The sequence below is a fragment of the Pelophylax lessonae genome (genome assembly GCF_965119305.1).
Source record: "Pelophylax lessonae genome assembly, chromosome: 6".
In the NCBI taxonomy this organism is placed as follows: Eukaryota; Metazoa; Chordata; class Amphibia; order Anura; family Ranidae; genus Pelophylax; species Pelophylax lessonae.
The window spans coordinates 33,774,988-33,797,201 of record NC_138773.1 but is presented as its reverse complement, the minus strand read 5'-3'; the positions used below and the strand labels follow the sequence as shown (position 1 = coordinate 33,797,201).

General features: G+C 45.0%; 1 protein-coding gene across 1 annotated transcript in view; it reads right to left on the bottom strand.

Annotated features, from left to right (window-relative positions):
* The window catches only part of MVP (major vault protein), a 46,861-nt gene that overhangs the window by 5,201 nt on the left and 19,446 nt on the right, over positions 1–22,214 (bottom strand). Inside the window, exons 6-13 of the mRNA XM_082261139.1 lie at positions 21,930–22,166; positions 20,616–20,741; positions 20,381–20,539; positions 12,467–12,705; positions 11,603–11,800; positions 11,361–11,505; positions 10,380–10,591; positions 6,428–6,544 (exon numbers count right to left, since the gene is read on the bottom strand). Coding sequence (XP_082117265.1) covers positions 6,428–6,544; positions 10,380–10,591; positions 11,361–11,505; positions 11,603–11,800; positions 12,467–12,705; positions 20,381–20,539; positions 20,616–20,741; positions 21,930–22,166 — 1,433 coding nt within the window. The remainder of the gene's footprint in view (positions 1–6,427; positions 6,545–10,379; positions 10,592–11,360; positions 11,506–11,602; positions 11,801–12,466; positions 12,706–20,380; positions 20,540–20,615; positions 20,742–21,929; positions 22,167–22,214) is intronic.

Here is a 22,214-nt window from a genome sequence, read left to right as displayed (position 1 = left end):
TTTCTGTCAGTATGGGGTGCTATGTGTACATTCATGAGGAAGAAGAATGAACCTAAATGATTTTAGCAAATGGCTGCAATATAACAAAGAGTGAAAAATTTAAGGGGGTCTGAATACTTTCCGTACCCACTGTATATGATCCTTAGCTAGATCCTTAGTTAGAGGAGGTATGGAAACCCCAAAGCTGCTAACATGTAGTCTTACACAGAGCTGATCCAAAAAGGGCACTTTGCAGGGCTGAAGTCCCAGGTGAGGTGGAACAGAGCACAGAAGGAAGGCCGTAGTTACCCTGACTGTTTATGCTCTGCTGTGGGCCATGAATGGGGTGCAAAAGGCCTTTTAGGCCAGGCCAGAGTCCTCTTATGTAAGTAGTGGTAAAGCCTGCAAATAATTGTGTCCCCAACTGGGCAGCACTATGGAAGGGACATTGTGAGCAAATGGTATACTAATGAGGACACCTTGAATACTCAGTGAAGGAAGCTGAATTCTGACTTGGCATACAGGGGAAGGTTGTCCCATCTCTGTGGTGCTCCCAAGGATAGGATGTATAGGAGTAAGATGGCTTACAGATTATGTGCTGGCATTCTGCACCTAAATGGCAGCTATAGAAGCTTCTCCTATGTGTGGTATTCCTCGCCAAACAGTTCTTTCAGAATGTGAAATGTGAAATCAGATGTTCAAGGCCATCTTTGAGAAGTTATAGTAAAGTGCGGAAAATGCTTTAAGTGTGGACATTACTTTCTTACTTCTTGCAAGTGGCCTATAGCCAGAGATTTTGTAAGCCAGCCTACAGCCAGGAGTCTGACGCAATATGGGGGAGGAAACCAACAACAGGTGGATTGTTGTCCTATTGGACAAGAAGTGGGACAGGGACTTGCATAGTTTAGCACCAACATCAAACCAATCACGAGCCCCCTTACAGATGCAAACACCCCAAATCTCTTGTTCCAGACTCGGGTGCATATTTACACACTGCTCTACAGAAGACCTAAAGTGATTGTAAAAGGAAGAATTATTTTTTTTAATATAACAAGCATCTCTATACTTACCTGCTCCGTGCAAAGAAATTGCACAGAGTGGCCCTAAAACAACTCTTCGCAGGTCCCCAGCTGGCGCTCCTGGCCCCTCCTCCCTGTCCAGTGCCCCCATGGGAAGCGGCTTTGAGTTCCCGAGTCCCGATGCTGCTTCCATTGACACAGACAGCAGGACTCTGCTCTGCCCCCCGAGTCACGGGCTTTGATTGACAGCACTGGGAGCCAATGGCTCCGGTGCCCCAGCAAAGCTAGTGAGACCTGGAAGTGATGGGAGAGAAGAGCTGCAGACGCGCACAGCACTGGATCAAATTAGGGCTGGGGGGGGGGGGGGGTGAGAGGCCAAATTTGATGCCTAAACATTTTTTACCTTAATGCAAAGAATGTATTAAGATTAAAAAAAATAAATAAAAATGTTTCGGCTTTAGAATTACTTCACCAATGACTCCCGGTGCCCCAGCAAAGCTAGTGAGGGCCGGAAGTGAGGGGAGAGAAGAGCTGCAGACGTGCACAGCACTGGATCAAATTAGGGCTCGGGGGAGGGGGGGGTGAGAGGCCAAATTCGATGCCTAAACCTTGTTTACCTTAATGTAAATAATGTATTAAAGGAAAAAAAAAAATGTTTCGGCTTTAGAACTACTTCAACAATGACTCCCGGTGCCCCAGCAAAGCGAGTGAGACCCGGAAGTGAGGGCTTGGGGCTCAAGGGGGGGGGGGGGGGGGGGGTGTTAGGCAAAATGCGATTCCTAAAACATATTTTACCTTAATGCAAAGAATGTATTAAGATAACAACAAAGGTTTAGGCTTTAGAACTATTTGGAAAAAGAAAAAAAAAAAAGAAAAGAGAAAGTATTTTACACCCTTATCCTTAGATGGCAGTAGAACATCTAAAAAATACTGTGGAAGGGTTTTGCTCTTTTGTTCTATAAAATGCCCACAAGGTGGCACTGTGGCCCTGTTTTGCTTTCCTCGTGCTGTACAGCAGCCACTAGGTGTCATTGGGCTGAAATTTTGCTAATTGTGCTCTTCTTTTGTTCTTTACACCAACCACTAGGTTGCGCTGTGATTGGGTTTTTCTCTCTGTCATTTCATGCAGCACCCACTAGGTGGCAGTGTGCGTGTTTTTTTTTTTTTTCTTTGTTGTTCTGTGCAGTGTTTTGCGGTTGTGCTTCGCTCTATTGGGTTCTAATGCAGCCCTTGTACATCCCTCCTACCCAGCACACCATAGTTGAGGTAGGAATTATAAGCCATAATATAAAAAAGTCTTTAACACACAAAAGTTGGGTGGGAACAGGTGTGCAGGAGCAGAGCGCGGAAATCTCACTGTTGGAGCATCCAGGACATATAAGAAGTTACAGGCCGGGCTCACCAGGCTCCACCGATGACTAAAATATATTTGGAATGACTGACTCTTTTAGACGATTCATGTTTATATATCATGATACTTATAAAGGACGATCGTTCCCCTTAAAGGAGCAATGTAAAGGTTTATCGGATGTATTGGCAGTCACTGGAATCACTTCCCTGCGATAAAACGTACAATCCGGGATTTACACAACGCTTGCCTAACCATCGATCGGTTATCGAGGTCCAATAACCTCCCCGCCATCAACAACCTCCCCGCCATCAACAACCTGCCCGCCACCAATAACCTCCCCGCCATCAATAACCTCCCCGCCATCAATAACCCCCCCCGCCATCAATAACCCCCCCCGCCATCAATAACCCCCCCCGCCATCAATAACCTCCCACCATACGCTCCTTCCTCAGATGGATTACCATGCAGTGCTATTTGCTCATGCCTTGCCCCTATCATTCCTTAAAGTTACTTTTTTATTTATGAATAATTTATTTTATTTTTTTTTTAATTAATCGTGTTCTGCCTTTTATTTAAACATTTTAATCACTTAAGGACCGGAAGGTTTAACCCCCCTTAATGACCAGGCCATTTCTTGCGATTCGGCATTGCGTTACTTTAAACTGACAATTGCACGGTCATGCGATGCTGTACCCAAATAAATTTGACGTCCTTTTTCCCCACAAATAGAGCTTTCTTTTGGTGCTATTTGATCACCTGTGCGATTTTTATTTTTTGCGCTATAAAAAAAAAAAAAAAAAAGGAGCAACAATTCTGAAAAAAAAAAAAAAAAAAAAAAAAAAAAAAAAAAAATAAATAAATATATATATATATATATATATATATATATATATATATATATTTCACATTCTGCTATATAACATTCCCAATAAAAAATAAAAAAAAATAAAAATGTAATTTTTTCATAATTTTAGGCCAATTTGTATTCTGTTACATATTTTTGGTAAAAAAAAAAAATCCCAATAGGCGTATTTTGATTGGTTTGCGCAAAGGTTATCGCATCTACAAACTACGGGAAAGATTTATGTCATTTTTATTTATTTAAATTTTTTTACTAGTAATGGCGGCGATCTGCGATTTTTAGCGAGATTGCGGTGGACAGATCGGACCCCTGACTGACTTTATTGACACTTTTGGGGGTACCAGTGACATTACTACAGCACGAAACATGTAGAGAACGCCATCGCGACCATATGAACCCACCATTGGAATAGATCTCTTTATGGAGTTCTACCACATAAGCGCTTATTGAGAAATATACGGTCCTGTATTTGGGTTGCGTTTTATACTTTGAACTGTGTGGTAGGGTGGGATTCACTGGTAATGGTTGTCAGACCATTTATTTTTTTTAATAATGTTTTGTATATTTTTGCAATTTAATTTTAAATGTTTTCAAATAAAAGTATAGAACTTTTATGACATGGTGTCCTGTTGTCGTGCCAACAAAGTCCAGCTTGAAATGCTCTTCCCAGTTCCTTCGACATTACTACAGTAATCAGTGCTAAAAGTATGCACTGTTACTGTAATGACACTGGCAGGAAAGGGGTTGACCCAGGGGCGATCAAAGGGTTAAATTTGAGCCTAGGGGGTGTTTTCTACTGTTGGGGGGGGGGCTTATTGGATCAACACAGAGACCCGTGTTCCTAAATGGGAGGATCACAGGAGCCATGTGTTCATTGCTGACAGAATAGCGGTTTACAACAGCAGACCGCCGTTCTGTCTTCCCTGGTAGCGATCGCGGGTGCCCAAGCAGCAATCGCGGCCGCCGGCCCCGCAGATCAGCTTCCCCTCTCGCATATCGGCACGCGCCCCTCCATGTTCGCTCCCGAGGAGCGACGTATGGGTACGGCGATTTGCTCAGCCGAGCCAGCCTGCCGCAGTATATGTGCGGTGGGCGGTCGGCAAGTGGTTAATGATACCGGACGTCCTCCAGGCAGGCAAAGAGGCGGAGCTCTATCAGACTTGCTGCAGCTTCTAATGAACATTGTGAGAAGCTCACAGTGTGCAGTGAAATCAGAGTAAGCCACTTCAGTCCAGGAGAGGAGGCAGTGTTCTGTTGAATAGTGCTGATCATCTGATAATGCCTCCGATGATCTGTGCATGTGCAGTACGCAGGGTGGATTTCATTCAAATCAAGTCGATTTAAATCATGATTTAACCACTTAAGCACCTCCCTACCCAGATATACTGCAGCAGGGCGGCCCTCCTGTGTGAACCCGTACATCGGCTTGTGCGCTGGGTCTGGGGCGCACGCACCGCCGGCGACCTGCTTCCGCTCTGATTGGACACAGCGGGAGCCAATCAGCGGGTCCAGCGGACGCACTGTCCACCGGGACCCGCCGATCGTTCAGTGAAGAAGCAGAAAACAAGGCAGACCGCCGTTCTGTCAGATAGGAAGATGGAGATCTTGAATTTCTGCTAAGCAGGAACACAGATCTGTCTCCCTCCAGTTAAGCAATCCCCCACACAGCTAGTAAGCACTCCCTAGGAGCACACTTAACCCTTTGATCTCCCCTGATGTTAACCCCTTCCCTGCCCTCGATGTTAACCCCCCTTCCCGGCCAGTGTCATTAGTACAGTGACCGTGCATTTGTTTTTAGCACTGGTCACTGTATTGGTGTCACTGGTCCCAAAAAGTGTCACCTAGTGTCAGATTTGATGCAATGTCGCAGTCCCGTTAAAATTCCCTGATCGCCATTACTAGTAAAAAAAAAAAATATATAAAACTAAAAAATTCCATAAATCTTTCCCCTAGGTCGTAGACGCGATAACTTTTGCGCAAATCAATCAATAAACGCTTATTGGGATTTTGTTTACCAAAAATATGTAGCAGAATACAAATTGGCCTAAAAGGATGAAAAAAATGATTTTTAATTTTTTTTTATTGGGAATGTTATATAGCAGAATGTGAAAAATATTGTTTTTTTTTTTTTTTTTCAGAATGGTCGCTCCTATTTTTTGTTTATAGCGCAAAATAAAATAAAAATTGCATAAGTGATCAAATACCGCTAAAAGAAAGCTCTATTTATGGGGAAAAAAAAAAGGACATCAATTTTATTTGGGTACAGCGTCGCACGACCGGGCAATTGTCCGTTTAAAGTAACGCAGTGCGGAATCGCAAGAAATGGCCTGGTCGTTAAGGAGGTGAAACCTTCCGCGGCCCTTAAGTGGTTAAAATGTTTTAATGCGCATACCAATCAATATACAATAATATAATAATTATAATAATATAATAATAATATACACTTATTGGGATTTTGTTTACCAAAAATATGTAGCAGAATACACATTGGCCTAAACTGATGAAGAAATCAGATTTTTTACATTTTTATTGGGAAAATATATTATTATTTTTTTTTTTTTTATAGCGCAAACATTTTACATTTTTTATTGGTTATGTTTTATAGCGGAAAATATTTTTTTTTCCCCAAAATTGTCGGCAATTTTTTTGTTTATAGCGCAAAAAATAAAAAAACCGCAGAGGTGATCAAATACCACCAAAAAAAAAAAAAATCTCTATTTGTGGTGAAAAATTACAAATTTCATTTGTGTACTGCGTTGCATGACCGCACAATTGTCAGTTAAAGCAACGCAGTGCCGTTTTGCAAAAAATTGCCTGGACAGGAAGGAGGGGGGGGGGTGAATCTTCTGGAGGTGAAGTGGTTATAGGCCGCCCACCTGCTTTCCAATAGGGCATCATTATTCACCACTGGGGCATTCCCTTCAGACAGGGGCATAGCAGGTGGGTATAGCTTAACCTCTAACTCAGGGAAGTTAGGCCCCTGGTATCAAAGTGAATCCTTTTCCAGAGGGGCACAAAGAGAAGGATCAAAGATTTAATAGCAATTAGCCATCAAAATGGCCAACAGATTGTCCTAAGCGTCTTGGTGCAAAGAATTTCAGTTATACTAAACACTCATTCCCTCGCCCCAAAAAAACAGATAGCAGATCAGCATAGAACCAATGAGGCTACATCAGTTCACCCGTCAATACATCAGGTCCTCCTACGTCCACCTACCTGAGGGCTTCCAGCTCTAGAAGCTCCTTACGGGCCTTCTCTGCCTCAGCTTGATCTGTGATACGCTGGCGCTCCAGGCGACCTTTTGCCTCTTGTTCCAAACGTTCTGCTTCATGTCTGCACAGAGATATATACAGCTTACTATGCATACCTACACACACACTGCTCTACAGAAGTCTTGGATTAAAAATATATATTGTACTGTGCAATCCATTCTTCTACCATTATATGGCAAAAGCACATCTAACAGGCACCGTGGGAGTATTTTCCTCTTTTTTTAAATCTACAAAATGCCCACATGGTGGCACTGTGGACCTATTTTGCTTTCTTAGTGTCACAAGGCCACACTGAGGATACATTTTTGCTAATTGTGCACTTCATTGTTCTAGATTAGTGGTCTCCAAACTGTGGCCCGGGGCCTTTGCTTGTATTTATTCGGCCCTTTGGACACTTGTCCTCCCTCTGATACAAACAATGGGGCATCATTTCTGCGACTGACATCTGCAAAAGGGGCCCAATGTCTCCTATTGACACCAACAATGGGGCACTATTCCTCCCCCCTATTACCAAAGATGCATTGTTTACTCCCACTGACACCAGGAAAATGTTTTAATCCAAATGGCCACAGTCCAGCACACCTAAAGTCTGAATGACAGTAACCCGGCCCATTGTTAGGAGACCCCTGTTCTAGATAATAGCCACAAGGTGGCACTGTGGTTGGGGTTTCTCTTTTGGTGCTTTTCCACTGCATGGCTCGCTTTTGTGCTTTTCCACTGCATGGTACGGTGTAGGAACGGTTCGGTACGGTACGGTGGCGCTTTACCACTGCATGGAACCGAACGGTACGGCTCGCTTAAACAGTACCACCTCCGTTGTGGTTCCAAGAGGGGCGTATCGGTACCATATCCCACAATATGCATATCCCCCCTTTGCATGCAGCCTTGACTGTTTGTCACTACTAGCCACTGATTGGTCAGAGAATCGTTGTTATCCCACCCACTTACTTTAGTACTTTAGTGGAAAAGCAAACCGTACCAAACTGTTCCAACACCATACCATGCAGCGGAAAACCAAACCGGGCCAAGCAGGGCCAAGTGGAGCCGAGCCGGTACTTGCAGTGGAAAAGTGCAATTTGTTGTTCTATGCAGCATCCACTAGGTAGCACTGCTTTTGTTTTTTTTTTCTCTGTTGTTCTATGCAGTGCCCACTAGGTGGCCTCATGGTTGTGCATTGTTCTGCTTTGTTCTAATGCAGTCCTTGCAAATTCAATTTCCTGTATCTATTTTGGTTCAGGGTCATTCGAGGCATGTTTTCCGCATACACAGAAGGTTTAATGTGCCAAGTTAGTAATCTGTTTTGAGTTACACATAAGACAAGCTTTCTGGCAGCTGTGGGACTATAAGTCCCAGCATGGCCATAGATCAATGGAACGTTGTTGTGCATTGGTAGATCATAAATCTGCTTTTTTAAATTATATCAGATGTATGCACAGAGTTGAACATCAATTTTTTTCCCTAATTATTTTTTAGGTTACATTTCATACAAAAATATTTTGTTCTATTTAAATAGTTAGTGAGGTTGAAAAAAAAACATCAGTCCATCCAGTTCAACCTATGATGTGTTGTGTGTGTTTGCTGTTAACCATACATTGTATACCCCTGAATGTTGTACATTGTATACCCCTGTATTTTGTGGTCTTTAAGGTGCCCATCTAATAGTTTAAACTATCAATGCTCCCTGCTGATACCACTGTTTGTGGAAGAGAGTTCCACATCCTTACTGCTCTGACAGTAAAGAACCTTTTACGCAGTTTAGGGTTAAACCGCTTCTCTTCTCATTTTAGTAAATGCCCGTGTGTCTTTTTAAATTCCCTCCCACTGAGAAGTTTGTTCCTTATGCTAGGGTCGCCAGTACAGTATTTGTACATTGATATCATATCCCCCCTCAATCGTCTTTTCTCCAGAGAGAATAAGTTCAGTGCTTGTAGTCTTTCCTCATAGCCGATGTCCTCCATTCCCCTAATTATTTTTGTTGCCCTTCTCTGGACTTTCTCCAGTTCCAGCACATCCTTCCTGAGGACCGGTGCCCAGAACTGGACAGCATACTCCAGATGTGGCCAGACCAGAGTCTTGTAGAGTGGGAGAATAATCTCTTTATTTCTGGAGTGAATCCCCTTTTTTATACATCCCAGTATTCTGTTGGCTTTGCTTGCAGCGGCTTGGCATTGCATGCCACTGCTGAGCTTGTCGTCTACTAGGACCCCCATGTCCTTTTCCATCTTGGATTCCCCCCCTAGCGAGTAATTTACGTTCGTACTTCTGGCACCCAAGTGCATTACTTTACATTTTTCAACATTAAATCTCATCTGCCATGTAGTTGCCCACCCCGTTATTTTCTTCAGGTCCGCTTGTAAGGCTTCCAGGTCCTGCATAGAAGATATTGGCATGCTTAGTTTAGCATCGTCCGCAAATACGGAGATTGTGCTGGATATCCCCTCCTCTAGATCATTTATGAATAAATTAAACAGGATTGGTCCCAGGACAGAACCCTGGGGGACCCCACTTTCCACACCCGCCCAATCCGAGTACTCCCCATTAATCATCACCCTCTGGACTCTCCCCTGGAGCCAGTTCTCTATCCAGGTACTCACCTTATGGTCCATACCTACCTTCCTTAGTTTGTACAGTAAGCGTTTGTGGGGAACTTTATCAAATGCCTTTGCGAAGTCCAGATACACCACATCCACAGGCTTTCCTTTATCTAGGTGGCAGCTCACTTCATCATAGAAGGTTAGTAGATTGGATTGGCAAGAACGATTTTTCATGAATCCATGCTGATTACTACTAATAATACAGTTTTCATCACTAAAATCTTGTATAAAGTCCCTTATCCCATCCAATAGCTTGCAGACTACTGATGTTAGGCTAACCAGCCTGTAGTTCCAGGGATAGGTCTCGGCCCTTTTTTAACTATTGGTACCACGTTGGCTTTTCTCCAATCAGCTGGTACCATTCCCGTCAGTAGATTGTCCATAAAAATTAGGAACAATGGTCTGGCTATCACCTGACTGAGTTCCTTAAGGACCCTCGGGTGTAAGCCATCTGGTCCTGGTGACTTATTTATGCTACATTTTTCGAGTTTAGTTATGAGTCTGTCTGTTAACCATGAGGGTGCTTCCTGTGACGTGTTATTAACTTCAACATTACACTCTGGGTTACTGTATCCCCCCCCAATTATTTTGTGAAGACTGAGGAGAAGAATAATCAGTCACGCAACAATACTCAGTAGTACTCAGTTGCTCACACCACCCCCTCCTCAGCCAGCGTCCCCACTACACACAGTCAGTCGGTCTTTTCTATATACGTCTCTCTGCTTCTGCTCAGCCGCCCCTGAAAACTGACACTTGTCAGCAGCTTCTTTTGGTCAGCCTGCTACCCACTGCTCCCGCCTCTTCCCTGTCACACTCCCCCTCCAGTCAGTAGTTTTCACCTACCACCTTTCCTGTCAACAGACACCTGTTACCTCCCGTTCCCGCTGTCACTCCCGTTCTGCCCCCTCGGTGGTCTGCGCCTGCCGCCGCACTCCGTCTCCGGGTCACCCGCCACCGTTCTTGGTCCCCCGGGTCACCCACGGTCTCAGTGGGGGGTCTCAGTGAGGGTCTCTTTTGCAGCTCCCAACAAACTCCACACCACACCACGCTGTCTCAGCACTTCCTGCTTTGCAGAAAACCTAACAGCACCACCTGCTGGATGTATGCAGTGTGCAACAGTACACAGGTACTCAACAATACTCCGGTACTTTGGATTAGGTGGAAATAGGTGGCAACCTCTGTCAGGTTTTGCTGCTGTCGGAGTCCCCATTTCGGAGATTTCCCCTCACTTCCTTTCCTGATGACAAAAGTCATCTTGGCTCTCTTGGTGTTGTGGAACTACATGTCCCAGTGTGCTCTCACCTGGCCGTTGCCTCTTGGGAGTTGGTGGTGATCTCTATAGCCAGCTGGACGCTCTTCTGCAGTGCGTCTCGGGTGCGCTGGTCTACTGGCTCCACTGACTGAATGTCCACGCTGGTGATGACCAGATTGTTCTGTGGGAATTTGAAGGAGCTTCGGATCTTCACTGAATCATCAAATCCAAACACAGCTGAGCAGATGATCCTGTTGGAGTTCTGTGTGAGAGAGTTATATAAATAAGCCACTAGATGGTGCTAGGGATTGGGGGACACATGGCAACTGGGGCTCCCAAACCGACATTCAGGGGTCAAAGGACAATGACTTGCAGACACCCAGGGTCACAAAATAATGACGTAATGCTGGGGTCCCAGGACAATGGCACCCTAACTTTCAGATTACCAGAAAATTTGCACTCGGGGTCCCAGTATAAACACACCCCAACTCTTGGGGCTCCCAGAACAATGGCGCCACGACTCTTGGGGCTCCCAGAACAATGGCGCCATGACTCTTGGGGCTCCCAGAACAAAGGCGCCATGACTCTTGGGGCTCCCAGAACAATGACACATTGAAACTCAGTGTCTAGGAATTATGACACAGACATCTAGGGTCCCAAATATTGACACACTGACCCCTGCGGTTTCAGAAAAATGCCACCTTGACACTCAAGGTATAAGTACAAGAACATCCTGACATCTGGGGACTCAGAACAATGACACCTTGACCCTTGGGGCTCGTAGAACAATGAGATCCTGACATCTGGGGTCCCAAAACTATGAACCTAACCCTTGGGTTCTCAGAACAATTACACTCTAACCCTGGTTCTCCCAGAACAATGACTCACAAATATTCCAGGTCTCAGGATAAAATGACACCCCGACTTGTGGGGATCCCAAAACAAAACAATTGCATATTGACTAACCCCAGGCCAGGCAGCTGACACATACACCATGTGAATAACCCCAAGCCAGGCAGCCATTCACTTACCTTGTGGAAGTCATCGAACTGCACAGAGGCCACGGCTCCTCTGATACGGGAGGCGATGGCTTTGCATGCGTCACCCACAAAATCGGGTACACTGAAAATCTTAGAAGCCTCAGCAGGATCCAACTTGTCTTTTATTTCAAAATGCCTGTATGATGGGAAATGTATTCAGAGAACCGCCAATTAGAACATGGTAACATTATGACATAATTGCTCCATACTTTTAGGGACAATCGGGGTCTCACCAGTTGTAGGAAAGCTGGATCTGGAGCCTGGCATGGTCGGCGGTCTCTATATTGATAAGGTCGGTGCAGAAGTCTGGTCCAAGGAGAAGGCAGATGGCCTTGATGACGTTAGAGCGTTTGGGGGTCCCTCCAGAGAGGCTGAGCACTGTGAACTGCTCATCTGGGCCGAGAATCACCAACTCTGGGCCAAACACCACCCTGGAGGAAAAGGAGAGTGCAATTAGATCAAAGCTGAGCCTTACTAATACTGTTTTTTTCAGATAAGGGTTGATGATGATATCAGGAAAATTCATATTGCAGGGACCTTAGCAGTCAGATAACCCTGTTGGGTATTTCTGGCACTTCCTCGCCTTCCTTAGTGTTCATTGCCATGTAAAACACAAGTACATCTATTGGTGAGAGTGTAAGACTTTTTAAGTGGCAGTTGTGGGAGACCTTTTAAGTGGCAGTTGTAAGTCAACAAAGCTGGAAAGTCAGGTAGAGATAATTTGTATTTTATTCATAAAAACAGGTAGATTATGCCAATAACCTGACATACTGGAACACCAACATTCTGCAGTCCAGGGGCTCCTATCCCCGCCCACCAATCTCTTCAATCTAAATATGCTTACTCCCGATGCATCAAAATATTCTCTCACTGGCTTTGCCCCCCACTATGGTCCACTTGAGGCATTACACATGTAGAGATGTAGAGCTCAGGGAGGCAGAGTTCAAGCATTTAACATCTAAAATGATTGGCAAGAGGCTGCATTCCTGTCTAGAGGCCTTATGAAAGTCCTGCTTAGCCAGGCAATAAGTTATTTAAAGGATTAGCCCATCTGAAACCAATATTTTAATAGGAGTAACCCTTGTACACTAGCTTACCTGGCTTTTTTCTCACGGTAGTCGTAGACTTGCACAGCAGCGTTGTGTGGTACGCGGTAGGTGACGGCCCTTGTTTTGTCACGTGGCTCGGTCTCCTGGGTTTGCCGCCCTCTTTCAGACCGGTCAGCCACTGGGTCCTTGCCAGAGGCCAGCAGAGCCTCCACATTGGCAGGCAGCTCCTTCTCCCACAGCTCCTCGTCTTGGGTCAGCATATATGTGTGCCCTACCACGGCACGGACCTGGAAGGCAGATTTATATTACTGAATGTGAAACCATGGGGATGGACTAGATTACAAATTCTGCGAAGTTCCAAAAAGTCATGACTAGGATTGTCCTCTCCACTCAAGGTGCCAGGAGGGTGAACACTAACCCCCTGGCGATGGGTTAGACTAGTTCACAGGTGTTATTTCAGGTATATCTTGATTCGCACAGAATCGCATGACAATAGAAATTGTTTTCAATGCTGTCCGTTCACCTCAACGTGACTTAGCAGGAAGGGATTTCGGAAAAGGTTGATGTACTACTGTAGTGTGATGCCAGCATGATTTCGGCCCCATAGAATATGCAAACCACATCCAAGTAGCACTACATAAATATCACTGAAAGTCAGATAGAAACAGCGTGAACCGAGCCTTACCCCTATACTGGTGAAGGACGCCCAGACCATGAAAGTCTGGATCTGACAGACGGATGGAGGCGACACTGACAATCGTTAATCCCATACAATTTTTTTTTTTTAGCCCTCATTCACACTGAGGATGGGTTTGAAATCGTGCGAGTTCAGCTGAACTTGCACAATTTCATAACCCCATTTCAGTCCGACTTCGGGGGGCGATTTGAAAAACATATGTGTGGGTTCATGCACTGATGTCTGTTGAAATCGCCCCCGAAGTAGCCAAAAGTAGTGCAGAAACTACTTTTGGGAATCGGTGTGGTGCCACAAAGTCTGCGTCACACGGATTCAGACAGTGCAGTTTCCGGCAATAGGCTCTGATTTGGCATGCGACTTGACATGTCAAACCGCATGTCAAATCGGCCAGATGTGAACGGGGACTTCGTTTTAGATATAGTCAAGTTAAAATTTCCATTTTCATAGATTCACACTGTTGTGTTGGATTACCACAAGTCTAAAAAGGCACCCCGACACACCTTGGCAGAAAAAGTGCAGGTTTCTGAGACATTTAATTGCATTGCCAGCCCATTTTCTTGAATGATTAGACAAATGCAAAGCATGTTAATGTGTGGAAAATATTCACTTTAGTGCACGTGGAACAACAATGCAGCACAGCAGAGAAGTGTGAACCTAGAATTCTGGAATACCATCTTTGCTTGATGAGTTTGGATGTGCATTATGATACTCAGACATACATTGCAGTGCTTGCGTATAAGGGCTGACAACGTATGCTAACACATGTTGGCACATTGACATGATTTTTAATGTGCTTCAATTAATTTTAAAGGAAAAACACATCAGGTGAAAAAATAATATTTTTCCTACAGCTTACCTGTAAAATCCTTTTCTTGGAGTACATCAAGGGACACAGAACCCTAAATCATAACATATAGCCACCTTCAGATGAAGGATACTGGTAACCAATCAGAAAGGATGTCCCCCTATATAACCCCTACCACACAGGAAGTGCCTCAATTTTGTAGCAAGCAATAAAGTCCCCACAGAAGAGGGGAGGGACCTCTGTGTCCCACGATATACTCCAAGAAAAGGATTTTACAGGTAAGCTGTAGGGAAAATCCCATTTTCTTTATCGTACGTACATCACGGGACACAGAGCCCTAAAATCATAACATATGGGATGTCCTAAAGCAATGCATCTGAGGGGAGGGGAACACCAAAAAAGACCGCCATCTGATCACCAAAAGGATCACACGGCTGCCTGCAGAACACTAACAATGTGGCTAAATGCAGATTCCTCCTGGGACCTAACATCCACTCGATAGAAACGAGTGAACGTATGCACCAACGACCAGGTCGAGGTCTTGCAAATCTGAGCCATAGAGGCTTGATGGCAATGTACCCAAGAGGCACCTACTCCTCTGGTAGAATGTGCCTTTACAGGAAAAGGTGTAACCTTTCCTACTAACTCATACGCCTGGGTAATAACCTGGTGAATCCAATGAGAAATCGCAGACTTAGATGCTGCCAACCCTTTCTTGGGCCCTTCTGGCAGCACAAACAAGCTCTCGATCTTACGAATCCGAGCCGATTTCTCTAATTAAAAAACTTAAGTGCACACATTAAATCAAGAGAATGCAAAAAAAAAAAAAATAAACTTTCCTCCTCTGAGCGAGGATCTGGAAAAAAGGAAGGTAGTATAATGTCCTGATTCAAATAAAAGGCAGACACCACCTTGGGCAAAAAATATGGGTGTGGACGTAAAATCACCCTATCTTGACGAAAAATCAAGAATGGCTCTTTACAAAAAAGAGCTGCTAGTCCCGATACCCTTCTAGCTGAAGTTATCGCAATCAAAACGACAAATTTTCTGGTCCAACGAACCAGGGGAGTCTGCCCCAGAGGTTCAAAAGGCTGTTTTTGTAAAACTGCCAGCACCAAATTTAAGTCCAAGGACACAATGGTGGCTTCACAGGTGGAAGCAAACATAACATTCCCTGGACGAAGGTCTGAACCAACGAATGGGAAACTATTGGTTCTTGGAAGAAAACCGATAAGGCTGAAATTTGCCCTTTAATAGTGCTCAAGGCTAATTTCATATCTATCCCTGCTTTGAGGAAGCTAAACTGTACAGCAGGGTGGAATATTGGACATTGAGAGAGCAGGTCCGGATCAGTGTTGCCAACCCCCCGGAGTGAAATTTACTGGCAGAAAGCCAAATTTTTACGGACGGCACCATTTTCAGTGCTAAACCGTGCAAATATGAATAATTAAACTATAAACATGTAGATAGTGCTATTAGCAATGTGTTTAAGTTAAGTTGATTTAAGGGGGTCTCTGATGTAAGCGGGTGCACCATTTAGGAGATATTTACAGTGCAAACTGCCGATGACATCATCAGCGCAGGCGCTCTGAAGGAACGGCCACCCATGCCGTTCCTTCAGAGCTCAGTGCCGTGAATGGCGGCTCCCGCGCGCAGGCGCGGGAGTGATGTAATCGCGCCTCCGGCCAATCAGATGGCCGGAGGATGCTAACCCGGAAGCAGGACGGCCGGACATGTCGCCGTCCTGTCGCTGAGGTGGCGGCACGGCGGGGGCTTTGTTTTAAGGTAAGTACTTCATGAGCTAGTAAGCGCATTATGCCTTTCTCTTTAAAGGGCTTTTTTTTTCCTCGTTTTTTTGGGGGACTTTACTTCCTCTTTTAGCTACAATGTAAAACAATTTTTCAGCAAGCATTAGGCTTTTAAATTAAAGTTATTCTCTGGGCATTGTTAAACCACTTTCCCAATTTAAAAGCCTAATGATTGCTTGAAAATGGTTTTACATTGTAGCTTAAAAGCTCCTTTCTAATACAATACATTGTCTTCAGCTCTGACATTGCCAGAGGCAGAGCAAACATTCTTTTTAGTAAAATAAATGACTGAAATATACATTAACCCAGGTCCATCCCATCTACACAAACTAAATCTATCTGCTGCATTATGTGTTAACACAGGCAGTTGAAGTTCAGCTGCCTGTGTTAACACATAATGCGACCTGTGCCTGCCTGAGCTGGTGTCCATGATGACTCCCTCTGTGACTGTGGATGGATGCGATGATGTCCGTCGACTCCGTCCTGCAGCACAGTCAACACTCCGGCACCACGACACAAGGCTCCATATTCTGCTTTCCGCCTGCTCAACTGCAGCTTGGGGCTCCTGCTTTTTTAAATTCTGGCGCCTGGCGGTGGTGTGGCGGCCGGGAAATGCGCCATGACATCATCCGCACTCAACTCGAGCCATGGCGGCGGCGCACCTTATAACAAGTAGGCGTGCCGCAGAGCTTCTGACAGCAGCCAGACCCACCCCCCTGGCCAGGGTACCGCCCGCCCACCCGCCCGCTCGCTCGCTCGCTCCGCTGAATCCAGATTCCAGGAAATGACAGATCGGATCATCTCAGGCATTTCCGGAACTGCGCATGTGCAGTTCCGAACCCAGCCAATCGCAGCCATTTGTCACGGGCACTTTTCTCCTGCTACGGGCATTTACGGGCAGGAGAAAAGTGCCCTGATTTTACGGGCTGTCCGTAAATATACGGACGGTTGGCAACACTGGTCCGGATGCAGTGGAAGAACCCAAGGCCTCGTCACTGCCAACCTTTAGATTTGTGCATAACAAACCCTCCTCGGCCATGCAGGAGCTACCAGAATTACTGGTTGCCAACAGATCTACGTCTGGGACCCCCCCAGCGTAGGCAGATTGATTAAAAAATCTTGGGATGTAAGGACCATTCCCCTGGAAACATCTGTTGATGGCTCCAAGAAATCTGCTTGCCAGTTCTCTATTCTTGGAATAAACACTGCTGTCAGGCATGGCACAAACTCCTCTGCCCGGGACAGGATGATATCCACCTCTTTCTGGGCTGTCTAAATCCTTGTGTCTCCTTGATGGTTGACATAAGCCATGCCTTGGCATTGTCGGATTGCACCCCGCAGTGACCCCGAAGTTTGGACGTCCAGGACGTCCAGTATTTCAAAGCCTGACTGCTCGGATTTCCTGAATGTTGATGGGGAGACGTCTGTCTACCCAAGACCATTTTCCCTTGACAGTGGCTTCCTCCAGAACCGCTGCTCCCCAGCCGGAGAGACTGGCCTCTGTAGTCACCACTTTCCAGGTCACTAGAAGAAAGGATTTCCCTTTCTCCAGATACCTGGTCAACAACCACCAATTCAGACTCTGATGTACTCTTGGTACCAGAGACACAGACCAGTCCGTGTAGACAGAATGTTGTTCTGTAAGGGTCTGGCATGGAATTGAGCATAGCCTCTCAGGAGGCTAGGGGGCTATCGCGTGTCGTCGGCGGCGCACTCCCGCCCCCGTTCGTCAGCAGAAAAGCTGATGCGTATGTCAGGTAACGCAGATTGCCGCCTGACACCCGCGATCGTTCCCCGCTGACAGAGGACGGTCAGCTGTTGTAAACACAGCCGACCGCCCTTCTCCCTGAAATTATCACAGAGCGCCTGTGATCCTTCTATATAGGATCACATATCTCTATGGTCATTTCAGAAACAACGCCCCCCACAGTTAAAATCACTGCCCTAGGCTCACATTTAACCCCTTGATCGCCCATAGTGTTAACTTCCCTGCCAGTGTCATTATTACAGTAACAGTGAATATTTTTAGCACTGATTACTATAGTAATGTCACTGGTCCCCCCAAAAGTGTCAAAAATGGCAGTCAGGGGTCCAATCTGTCTGGCGCAATGTCACAGTCCTGCAAAAAATAGCAGATCGCCGCCATTACTAGTAAAAAAAGAAAAGACAAATCTTTCCAGTAATTAGTAGACGCGATAACTTTTGCGCAAACCAATCAAAATACGCTTATTGCGATTTTTTTTACCAAAAATATGTAGCAGAAAACAAATTGGCCTAAAATGTTACAAAAAATTAGATTTTTACATTTTTTTGAGAAGGTCATATAGCATCATGTGAAAAATATTGTTTTATTCAAAATGGTCGCTCTTTTTTTGTTTATAGCGCAAAAAATAAAACAAACAATCGCACAGGTGATCAAATACCAGCAAAAGAAAGCTCTCTTTGGGGGAAAAAAAGGACGTAAATTTTGTTTGGGTACAGCATCGCACGACCGCGCAATTGTCCGTTAAAGTAACGCAGTGCCGAATCACAAAATAGGGCCTGGTCCTTAAGGGGGCAAATCCTCCCGGTCTTAAAGTGGTTAAGCAGCGCACCATAACACACAGTAGTGTGGTAGTATGCATTGTGGTGCGCCATAGCATGTGCATTGGCAAAGTGCGTATGGTGCCATTAGGAATTCATTTCATTGCAGCAACCCAATGCGCAACATGTGCATTTTCCCTTTTTGTTTCCTCACTGCACAAGTGCCAACCTAGCCTTAGAGTTCTGTATAACTGCCATTTGTTTTTTGTGGTTTAATATTTTTTCCTCACTGTAGCTGCAGCTGTTACTACTGTGAATGACCAGGATTAACTGGCGATTACTGGGATTCCACACAGTCAGTCAATTACAATAAAGCATCAGCTGTGAAGAGGATTTTGTGTCTTTTTATAAAGTAGCAAACTGTGGCCCATAAATTTAATCATGCAAAAAAAAAAAAAAAAAATAGTAATAATATTATATTGTATAAAAAATCTGTTTGAGTGATCAGTTACACCGGTAACTCCAGAGGACTCAGCAGTGGCGGGATTTATCTTGTGGTCTACTTTGAGCTATTCCTGTCCGCTGGAGTGGAGTGACAACAGCTGAACCTCTTATGTGTAGGAGGTAGTCAGTGATCATATGGAGTCATACTGCACGTGTTGAGGGGTAAAAGTGGACCTGAGCAAGATGGGAACATCAACCAAAGCTAGCTAGAAATAGTCATCACATTCATCTGGACTTGTTCTGTAACTTCTTCAAGCCTCTTCGAGTGTCTGGAAGATACCCCAACATTTATTAACACACAGGTAGCACAGACACCTTCATCTAATCATCATAGAATGTGTCAAGGCAGATACTGATTGCCCAAGAACTAAATGGAAGGTGTAAAAAGTTGTGAACCCCCCATTCTAGTTACATCATCCCATCCTTGGGGTGAAGAAGTCTGCATACATGACTAGAAGGATTGACACATGCTCAGACTTCCAGCCACCATGGATTATGCAACTCAACAGGGCAGGTCCGCAACTTTCACACCTTCCATCCAATTCTTGGATAATCAGTATCTGCCTTGACACATTCTATGGTGATTAGATGAAGGTGTGTGTGCTACCTGTGTGGCTATGGATGCTAGGGCATCTTCTGGATACTCCGAAGTTGTTTCGATAAGCTACTAAATGAAAATGCATGACTGCACTGCTGTCATTACAATGTCCAGATGTTGTGTCGGTTACCATTCACACTAACTCCAGCTAGAACTTGCTTTTTCAGTTTGGGACACAGCGGGGAGGGTAAAGCCCCGTACACACGTACCGAATGTCGGCCGAACGATCAGCTGTCTTTTGTCCAGGGATGTCCTGTCAGTTGAAAAGTGCTAAAGACTGCACATAAATTTTGTCGGCCAACAACAGCCGACTGCAGAAGTGATGTCATGTGATGGTTAACTTTCCGTGTGTTTTTTCTTTTCTGAGCATGCCCAGTCTTGCTAATCTGCTGTTTGTCGGCCGAATTCTGTACTGACTGGCGAACAATCGGCCGTTCTGGTGACGGCCAACAAAAATTTTAAAGTCTGCACGCCAGATTCTGTTCGGCCGAAAATTTGCTGTCGGTTGTCGGAAACAACATACTAACAAGCCGACAATCAGCCGATCGTTCGGCGGCCGAATATTTACGGCCGACATTCGCTACGTGTGTACGGGCCTTAAGATTTTTCAACGTTTTTTTGTGGTCTATGGCCAAGTAGACTATCCACAGATCCCAGTATGGTGACAACTTTGTGGCTCATACAGAAAGTAAGGAGTAACATCCAATGGGAAACAGAGAATCCTTATGTAGGTTCTAGCCCTTTACAAATAAGAATTGCTGTTCTGTTCCTACAGTATTGGAGAGATTTCATCCCACTTCCTGTCCAGGTGACAGCGTTGTGAATAGGACAGGAAGAGAGGTTGAATCTCTGTAATGGAGACACATACAGCAATAAAAACTTGACAAAGCTTCATCATGCTGCCCAAAACTAGAAGACAGTTCTATACAAAGTTTAAAAAAAAAAAAAAAACACACACAAGTTTATGAATGACGAATGGGACCTGCAATTAGTGATGACAACAAAGATTGCTACCAGCTATTCTCACCTTTCCAGTCTTGATGTCTCGTACGTAGATGCCTTCATTTTCATCCAAAGGTATAGAGTCCCTCCTAATTATAACCTCCACCTCCACTGGTGGCACATACTCCACCGGGCCTCGAATCATCCAGCGGTCACCAGGCTTCCGCTCAACAACATTCCCATCCTGGCAGGAAATAATGGACAATAGTGAGGCTCTGGACATCTGAATAGAAATAAAATCTATAAAAATACTACGTTACCTCATCTTTCTCCTCCAGGACCTGCAGGGCTCTGAGCACCAATCCTTCCTCCTCGGATAGGATGTAGACATCTTGGATTCCCTCTTCTAGGCTCTCACCCGGCAGCAGGAAAAACGACTTCTCACCCTGCAAATGGAGACCTACATTAGTCTGGTGACCACATAGTTGAACTGTAAATATATGAAGACCATAAATAAGGTCCATAAAAGGTGAAGGTCTCCTACTTTTGGTTCCCTAATGTGCTCTCTGCTAAATTCTGGTTGAATATATGGCCTACAAACTGCTGGCTTACTCAGGGTTGGAGGATGGGACCTGGGACAAGACAGCAATGCAACCTGTCCTCAAGAGCCATTTGTATTGTCTGTGCTACTTCACAAGGGCCCTAGAGGAAAAGGGGAACCATTATGGTTTCCATCATAAAAGTTTCAGGATGATCAGTAGACGGGAGTAGCTTGGCGCCAAGTACCCTTCTCCATTGTTGGTTGCACAACCCATATACGTAGAGGCATTAACCTTGATTAAGTATAGCAACCACTCCACCAGGATGAGTTAAATCAGTATATTATAGTTGGCATAGACCATGACAAAAATTGTGCTAACTAATCGTCATGTTGCCCAATTCCAGGTCTCTCCAAATGACCAGTGGAAACACCGGTCAATGCGAAGTAAAGCTCTACTACTGCTGAGTTTCTATAAGGCTTTGTGCTAGTGTCTGGTGCATATGAGTTTCTGAGTTAGGGGCTTGAGGTTTCCGAACGGTTGAACCTACTGCCTTGGATAGAGCCTGCTGTTGGGACTTACATTAAGACAAGGCAGCAATGCAATCTGTCCACAAGGGCGCATCTCCGGGATGATCAGCAGATGAGGAGGTCTGGCGACAGGTACTCATCTCAATTGTTAGTTGCCCAATCACATACGTACAGCCATTAGGCTTTGATCAGTTACAGCAACTATACAATGGGTCCAATGGAATATCATAGTTAGCACTGAGGATGGCAATTTGCTAACCAATTGTTAGAAAGTGGTGGTAAAAGAGACTAAAAGGAAGCATTGGACCTAAGAAATGTGGGATGCAGGTCCAACCAGAGACTATTGAAGAAAAACTGTACTGTAGCGGAGGCCTAAAATAACTACCCAATAGTACAACTGGGCACTGCTATTGACATGTCTTTCCTTCTGCAAATTTCCATGGGAAAAATTTCCCTTTGGGCCACAGGACAATCAACTCAAATTAATCAATGCACATATAGCCAAACCCTGGCTTTACATCACAGTTTTAAAAGACAATGACAAGCCAGGTGCCATCTCTCCCACCTTTACAACCCTCTTCTGTCCAAGTTGTAGCTTGCCATCGGCTCCCACCGGATCCAGGATAACGCAGTATTGACGGCTATTCAGAGTGGTGATGTCAACCACTCCCACCACCTCCTCGTACACGTTGGGAATGTACGCTTCACTGTCGTCCATGGTCACCAGCCACTCTTCTCCTGTACGACGCAAGTTACCCTTCTCATCGCGGAACGTCTTGGTGGCGCGGATGTGGAGCGCTTTCTGCAACATGTAAAAAAATTAATTTTTAGGGAAAGCAAGACCAATCTA